Here is an 8,795-nt window from a genome sequence, read left to right on the forward strand (position 1 = left end):
CATGTTAGTACAGCAGAGATGGCAGTCAAGAGGAGCAAACAATGCTGTAGGCCAGGTGTATCAGGAGGTCCTTAGGTCTTCAGAAAAAAATATCTCCTGATATTTCTTGCCTGCCTGACTTCCCTTTGCTCAGCTGGGACTAACCAGATATTCCCTGGTTCAGTATGGAAGCAACACAGAAAACACAGAAAGCTGGGAGAGATTTTCCTGGTAACCAAAGTAATATATCTAACTGTTCATGAAAACTTTCAGCTGAAATATCCCTCTTTCTGAAAGAGATTTAGATGTGCGAGATTGTTAGATGTCAAGAAATTGAGTCCCCTCTTGTAGTAGGGAGACCCACAGAGCCCACCCACCAAGGGCCAGTCTGTTTGGTGGGACAGATGTGTTGACCAAAAAGGACCATGCAGAAAAGGTTGAACTAATGACCTTCTTTGACTTTCTAGGCGACAGCAGAGACTTCCTGGTGGGAACAAGTCTCAGCAGCATGCAGATCATCAGCAAGGTGGCACCAAACACAACAGGGACCACCAGAAACTCTACCAAGGAGGCCAGGCCCCTCACTCCTCAGGCAGGACAGGCCACCATGGCTACAGTCAGAACCGGAGATGGCACCACAACCAGAAACACTTGCCCAATGACAAAGAAACACACAGAAACACCAAAGAGACTGAGAACTTGAAAATCGAGGACACCTCCATCTGTGCAGTTCACATTCCCTTGGAGATGCACCGAGGCCTGGAGGCTATGGAGAAGCAGTCTCAGCAGTACATCCAAGAGTCAGAGACCAAGCAGAAAGACAGCATTCATGAACGCATTGGGGAAACACCCAAGATCAGTTTGCTTCAGTCTTCCAAAGACAGGCTGCGAAGGAGACTAAAAGAAAAGGTATTATTTCTTAGGGAAATGTTGAATTTCCCTTTTTACAAGAGCCTGGCTGTTGGTCATTTTCCATACAAAGGGTGGGGTGGGCTCAAGAAACCTTTCCATCAATGCATCTTAATCTCCCAGTGTCAACACTTCTCTCAAAGTGTCTTCATGCTTCTTCAGGAGGCCTTTTATTGACACAATTAAGTCTTGGAGCTTGACTTCTTGGTTGAGGTTGCTACCAGCTTGAGTTCTTCAAAGACTGGGAACTCTTTTCCTGCATACCCTTGGGGAAAGCTGGTTCACACATGAGCTATGATGTGGGTGCACCTTCCAACTGACTCCCTTCCAGTCTGCAGAGCTCATCGACTTTGCAAAGAGGTCTAAAAAAGGCAATTTGTCTCTCTACAATTACAGAGCTAAATCCCAAGCTTTGACTTTTGAGTGCTGAATAGCTGTAGTCAGCTACTTCAATATTGATATCCATTTATCTCAGCAATTAATTGAAATGACCTTATCTTTCCCACTTCCTTCCAACAACCTAACAATAGCTAAACTATTGCATGCAAGTGACAGAGGAGAAATACTTTTTTGAAACAATATTCAGCATCAGATTTCTGAAGAATTTGGAGATGATATTTCCATTTTCCCCCTGTGAAACTCAGATTCTTTCTCTTGAGATTCTTTTGTCAGACTAGAAAATGAATCTGTAAGGGTATCTCCAATGAGATTTCCAAAATAAGTAGCAAAAATAACCTGAACATATACAACTCCATGGGAGTGCATGTTGGAAATGTATACCTTTGAATGCATGAGCATTTACTATTTATGTATGTGGCATGAGGGGGAGGAAGAGATTTTGTTAGTTATTTTTATGTTTTTTAAAGCAATAGGAGTATAGTAGAGACTTTCAGATGATTAATGCTCTCCCTGTGAATTTATAGTCTTATAAGAAACACATCACATAAGTACCCAATCTTAGGGGGTGGGTGGGTATTGTCAACACAACTGGCCTCCTGAAGGGAGTTTTGGACAATTCCAACTGCTGTTTGGCATTGGAGTTGTCCAAAAAATTGTTGCAGTTTTGTATTATATAGCATGTTTTAAGAGTTTTTCAAATGCTGGGATCATGTGACATCTTTAATCTCAATTTAAATCATTAAATATATCACAGAATCACAGAATATGTTGACTTGGAAGGTCCCACACAGATCATTGAGTCCAACTCCTGGCCCTGCACAGGACACCCCAAGAGTCGCACCATGTGCCTGAGAGTAGCGTCCAAATGCTTCTTGAACTCTGTCAGGCTTGATGCTGTGACCATTCCCTGGGGAGCCTGTTCCAGTGCCCAACCACCCTCTGGGTGAAGAACCTTTTTCTAATATCCAGCCTAAACCTCCCCTGACACAACTTCAGGCCATTCCCTCGGGTCCTGTCACTGCTCACCACACAGAAGAGGTCAGTGTCTGCCCCTCCTTTTCCCCTCATGAGTATATTAAAAAGTAGACATTTTCATAGGATTCTTATCTGAGCATTTTGCAAACATTGGTGCACTTTCAAAATAGAGACAAAAAAAAAAAAAATCCATTATCACCATGTGGCAGACACACACAGAAACCAGTCCAAGATGCCAAAGAAAGTCAGGGGTAGTCAGACTTTGACATCCTGGCTCAGGACCCTTGAGGAAATCTTCTTCCTGAGCTGAGGGGGAAGACTTTGGGATTGAGTGCTGTGGGAAATGGACAAAGAGCATTTCTGGGACAGGATTCATTCACTTGTGGTTTTCAATGCTGAGATTATACCATTGTGTTGCTAAAAGATGTTTTGTTTTTTCTATGTCTATGTTTCTCCAATCCCCTTCCCCCTTTTCTGTTTGTGGAAGGACAAGGGCTGATATGTCTGTTTTTTCCTTGTGTAACAGATGCCTTGTCTTTCCCTTTCCACGGACCAGGACAAAGTCATGGTGGAAACCACCAATCCTGAAAAGAATAAAATGGACAAATTAATTGAAATTCTCAATAGCATGAGGAACAACAGCAGTGACGTTGACTCCAAGCTCACCACATTCATGGAGGAGGCCCAGAACTCTACCAACTCTGAGGAAATGCTGGGGGAGATAGTCAAGACCATCTACCAGAAAGCAGTGACAGACCGCAGCTTTGCTTCCACAGCAGCCAAGCTCTGTGACAAAATGGCCCTCTTCATGGTGGAAGGAACCAAATTCCGGAGTCTACTCCTCAACATGTTGCAGGTAATGAGATAAAATTAGTTGGTTAGATAACTGCAGCATCACCCTGCCTGGTCTTAGCATGCATTTGGACGGGAGCTGAGTTGCTATCAAATTCCTTTTGAACTCAGTTGATGAGAGGAGAACAGAAGTGTACCTGCAATTTTGTCTGTGCACATCTTTAATGGTTACCATAGATAACATGGCACTGAGTGCATTGTCAAGTTGCTCTTCATTCCCATTTCATGAGCTGTACATGTAATTACAGTATCTCACTCCAGGGCCTATCTGTGAAACTAGTGGGCTGCTTGTGGCAGCATCCCCATGTCATGAAGAGAACTCAGAGGGTCTTACAGTGGAGGGTCTATTTCAGCACCAGAGATACCAAGTTAAGTCATGTTCCCTGAGTAGGCTATTGGTTTCATCGCTTGGTTGAAGGGCTTGGTCCTGGTTTCTGATTGCAACACAGACTGAAATAATTTGTGTATTTGCTAATTATTTTGGGTGACTTGTTTATTGGTGTATGCAGCATTGGTTGACTGCTTACTCCAAAATCATCACTGACAATAAAACAGGGGGGGGGGGGAAAAAAGTAGTTGCTCTGTTCCGGTTTGGCCAAATTTAGAAATATATCCTCTGAGAGAAGGCACAACCACCCCTCCCCCACCAGGTTTGGGAAAAATAAATTTTCCTCAAAGGAAAGTGAAGGAGATAAAACTATTTATTTAACAAACACACGGGAAAGGAAAGTAATGCTAAATAATAAAATCTTTCGCTGTGGGGGAAAAACCTGGGAAAATGTTAGAATCCTCCCTTCGGTCTCCTCGGAGCTGGGGCTTGGCTCAGGGCCAGGCCCTCTGTGCTCGGTAGAAAGTCCTCCTGATAAACTGGCCAAAAAAAAAACTGTCCCGGGGCAGCCAGTCGGGTGCTTCCTCCCTCCCCTGCTGCAGCTGGGAAACAAATTGCTATCTGTGTGTGACCTTGAACAAGCTGCGAACTGCTTGAAAAAGTTTTGCTCAGTTTTTTTTTCCTTCCCCCTCTCAGGCTCAGTTTAGAGGCATAGAAAGGCACAGAAATTAATTTCTGGGCATAGGCAGCGATATGGGATACACATCATAAGGTCACCCCAAGACAGGCTCTGATAACTGGTCCATGAGCTTAACAGTTGAACTTGATTATCTTGGAGGTCTTTTCCAGCCTAGGTGATTCTATGACAATGGTGGATGATGGGGAAACAGGACTGTCCTCAGCTGCCCACAATCTGCTGGGGGAAGCATGCTTTACTGTAGTGCCACAGTTTGCTTTCTGGGGAGGGTGTCACATGGGCCTCCATCTTTCTGCCTCTATGAAGACAGGACATGTAGAGTTGAAACCATGAATTTCTATCCTTAATTTAATATGTGTTTCCATTTGACTATTCCCTCATGCACCCATGCCATCTGTGGGGCATATTAAGCTCTCATTTCATTTGTCTGTGATATCCCTTGGTTGCTGTGCCTGGCTGCCTGTACCTTAAGTTGGCTTTTGGGCAACACAGCAAGCAGGAAAGAAGAAGCAAAATAAAATAATGAAAATCAATATTTAGCATAACCAAACATAATTCTGGAAAGTCACTGATTGGTTTTGCTTCTCTTGCTGCTCTGGGTGCGTATCAAACTCAGCATCTCTTCCTCTGCTTGCTCCTTCTCCACTGTCCCCTGCAAAGCCTTTGGGCAGCACACATATTTGCCCATTGCCTGTACCTGAACTGGATTTTTTCCTGATTGATTTATTTCCAAAGCAATTGTACAGCAGGAGGAGAAAAATTGTGGTCCTCATTAGTTTCAGATTTAACAGCAAGGGGCTGGAGGGAGTTCTAAACCTTCCATGCATCTCTCTCTTCCCATGCCAAGTAACTCTTATGTCTTCTCCCATTTGTCTGAGTGATGCTAAGAAATCCAAAATAAATTCCAGGAGCAATGGCCAGGGAGAAGCAGGGTGTTATCCAAAAATTGAGGACAGTGGGTTATGAAGGACTCTTCAAACTTACTTTCTTCTCTTGCCCCAGCATTTCCACCCCTACCACCAGACCCAATAGACTGACTTATACTGCAGCATTGTGTGCAATAATAAATGGTTTCATATTCAGCTCTTCATAGCATGAATGTAGGATAAATAATATATCTCATATCTACAGAGAGTCTCAAAGTGCTTATCAGGAACATGTAGCTGGACACGGCATGATGACAGCATGATGTCCTGTCCTGGTTCCGGCCAGGACAGGGTTAATTTTTGCGGTAGACAGGAGGAGCATGTCTAGAACCCTGAGGTTATTCTATACCACCTCATGTCATACACATGGAGTGAACAGGGATGGGTCCCTTCCAGTTGGGCCGGTGTCAGAGTGAATGGTCAGGGTAGAGCTGGGTTCAACATGGTGAGCACTTGTGGGTGAATCGTTCACCTGTCTTGTACACTCTGTTATTAATGTTGTTACCATTTGTTTCTTACTTCATTGCTGTTTGTAATATATTGTTCTTAACTCGTGATCTTTACCTTTTGTGCCTCCAATCCTCCTCTCCAGCCTGCCATATGGGGAGAGAGAGGAGGGAGTGAGTGAGTGGTGCTGGTTTGGAGTGTTTCAGTGGGAACACTAAATTGGGCAATACCATTCCTAAACCATGACAGCCTTATTTAGTGGCTAATATGGGGCTCGAAGGGTTGAGATGACAACAGATTTGCCCAGAGTGGGTTGGAACCAAATTGGATCTAAGCATTTGTTGTATTAGGTACAGAACCGATGGTCACAATGTTGCTTGGTCTGTTCACATGGTTGTGGTACCTAACACTGTGTATACTCCTGTATATGCAACATGTGGCTCCTCATTATGATCTTTTTCTGAGCAGGAAGAGTGATCAGAATTGCTTTGTTGCTGTACTGTGTGATATTAGCTTATGACATGATAACATCAAGGGCAATGAGGGTCATTTGGGATATGTATTCAGTGTTGCTCTCCTGCCCTTCCCTGTACTACCTCTGGGAAATTCATTAATAATTGTACCCAGTCTGTAGGGAGAACAAGGGAAGATGATTTTCCCCAGCTTTTCACCCCCTTTTCCTCCTTCAGGCCTGTTACAACAGCTTTTGAGAATTTTGAATTCTCTTTGGATGTTAAGGAAAGCATGTTCTTGTTGCTCAGTCTGCCAGGTCTCCTCAGTACAGTCAACACCATGTTTAGAGTTACAAAAGAAATTTCTAGGAAGGTCACTCAAAGATCTGTGCCAAGGGTGGACAGTCATGAGTGGCATGGAATGTGGGAGAATATGGGCCAGTTTTTGGAAAAATTCTCTGCTCCAATGGTTTGGAAGTCCACCCCTGAACAACTACAGGACCCTGATAAAGTGACAGAATATTTGCAAGGAAAGTGCTGTGGCAGTTCCAGAGAGGCACAAAGTTATTGCAATGTGTTTGGCCCAGGCTACTCTTTACTGGACGAGGTTTGACACTAGACAGCACCCTCAGGGGAAGGAGGAGGAGGAGGAAAGCAGACCAACAGGCACAATGGCCACTCAAACTGCAGCTGAACCAAAGGAACAACCCATGCCGGTAGCAGTTGCCCTTATACAGAAGAAGAAATCTGTTGTAACCGCTTAACTGCCTAGCAGGCTGCAGCTCCCTGTGAGCACAGTGGGAGTTACCTAGGGCCGTGCAACTAGTCGCATCCCAGAGTCCATTTCGGACAGCCCCGCGATCTGGCTCCGGCAGCCAGCAGCGTTACAACGCAGTGGATGGGAAAGAAGGTAGAGAAGGGTCTCTCATGAGGGTTTGAGATGGCTTTAGACACATCTTGTACCAACGATGTTCAGAGGTAGAGGGACAACGTGGGCTGGGTGTGGGGTGGTTTTGTCAGGGGCCCAGGGGTGGTCCCTGGGCGGGGTTGGGCGGGGTTGGGGTACAGGAGCCAATAGGGAGAAACCGAGGGAGTGGCCAAGGCTAGGGCAGGGAACAGGGGGAACATGGCATCACAGAATCAGGGGGTTAACAGGCTACCACAGAAATCCAAGACCAAATCAGTTTTCTTAGTGAGAGGTGAAGAGGAAGTAGGTCCACGATTGGAAATTAGAGGGTAGTGAAGCCAAGCAGCTGGGATCCCTGTCCCGGTATGTGGGCATTGACAAGGGGATTGGGAAGAGAACAGAAACTCTCAGCCTCTGAAGGTGATTCCTGTCAAGCATGAGGGAAAGTTATCCTTTCAAGGATGATCTACCATTGTACCCAGGCAAGTGGAACAACATGCAGAAAGGTATCCAGCACCTGACAGAATTAGCTGTGCTGGAGGTACTTTATGAGGATTCAAATAACGACCAGTCCTCTTGTTGCCAGAATGATTTTTGCTTTTATATATTCTCTAAATTCTTTACACATATATTCTGGCTCTATTGTTGTGTAGTTATATAGTTCCTAGCTAGCCCCAGTACTTTCCCCTACCTTGATAAGCAGAAAGACAAAACACATTCCAGACTCCAAGCAGGAGACCCAAGGCCCCTATCCTATCTTGGTTCTTCCTGGGAACCAAGGTTAAAACCAACTCTTCAATACACATTTTCATAAACAAAGTTTAGTTTCTGTCTGAGGGGAGAGGATTTAAAAAGGGGTTGAACCAGGAGGAATTACCTCACCACTTATGTCTCTAATTGTGGATTTTTGTCAGTTATGCTAATTTGCTAAACTTACAAAACTGTATTCACCCTGTGCAGGAATGGGCATTTAGGCATTTTCCATATCTGCCCCTGGAGGCCTCCAATAAAGACCAGCCTTTATATTACCTCCTATACTAATATTATCTCGAAAGTGTGTTGTTTCATTTCTAGGTTCTTTAAGGCATCACTCTATAGATCCAGATGAAGTCCAGTGTACACAATCCATGTGGCAGAAGTTTGCATGTAGCACGTCATTGCCATAAGCCAATTCATTGGCATTTATGTCAATGAAAGGAGAACAAACAGTGCTTCAGGTGACTACCCAACCCCAGCTATAGGAAGGACATCCTATCAACCTGTGCCGCAGCTGTAGAAAGACTGTCCAAGGACCACCAGCAATTTAAAGAGGACCTCAAGCAATTGAAAGAGGAAATGTCCCATGCCCTGCCACTACGGACCAGAATCTCAGCTATTAGGAAAAAGTGCCTCCCTGCTCAAGGGAGACGGTCCGCACCATGAGGTACCCTGCAGTTTTACCTGCATGACCATGGAGAAGACATGAAGTGGGATGGAAAACCCACCTCTGCCCGAGCAGAACAGGGACGTGATTGAAAGGGAAAACAAACACTGCAGGAAACCCCTCAAGGATAAATGCTGCTCCAGTTTCCTGTGGGCAAGTCCTCAGACAGAACAGAAGGGCTGATGTTACTTCTGATCCCCTTGAAGGGACCTCCAGTTCATATTTACAAGAAGTGAGCAATGAGTACCATGATGTTTCGGTTTTGAAAGACAGGTGTCTGCTAAGGAAGGCAGAAGACCCCCTTGAAGTGGCAGATATAACCCCTTTTCCCTCCAAGTTATTATATTTTGAAATCAAGGGCCTTTAGGCAAAGATGTGGGAAATAGGAATAACAGTTCTTTACTCTATATATATATGTATATAACCAGTCAAACAAAACAACAACAACTATGGCAGTAACAGCAATCACAAACCCAGTGCCAGCCTTCTCGGCTGTCAGGC

General features: G+C 44.6%; 1 protein-coding gene across 1 annotated transcript in view; it reads left to right on the forward strand.

Moving 5' to 3' along the window:
- Positions 1-446: 446 nt before the first annotated feature.
- The window catches only part of LOC103624076 (CBP80/20-dependent translation initiation factor), a gene marked incomplete at its 5' end in the record, with an annotated part of 87,361 nt that continues 79,012 nt past the window's right edge, over positions 447-8,795 (forward strand). Inside the window, 2 exons of the mRNA XM_008643267.2 lie at positions 447-888; positions 2,819-3,118. Coding sequence (XP_008641489.2) covers positions 447-888; positions 2,819-3,118 — 742 coding nt within the window. The remainder of the gene's footprint in view (positions 889-2,818; positions 3,119-8,795) is intronic.

The sequence above is a fragment of the Corvus brachyrhynchos genome, unplaced genomic scaffold (assembly GCF_000691975.1).
Source record: "Corvus brachyrhynchos isolate BGI_N302 unplaced genomic scaffold, ASM69197v1 scaffold521, whole genome shotgun sequence".
NCBI lineage: Eukaryota > Metazoa > Chordata > Aves > Passeriformes > Corvidae > Corvus > Corvus brachyrhynchos.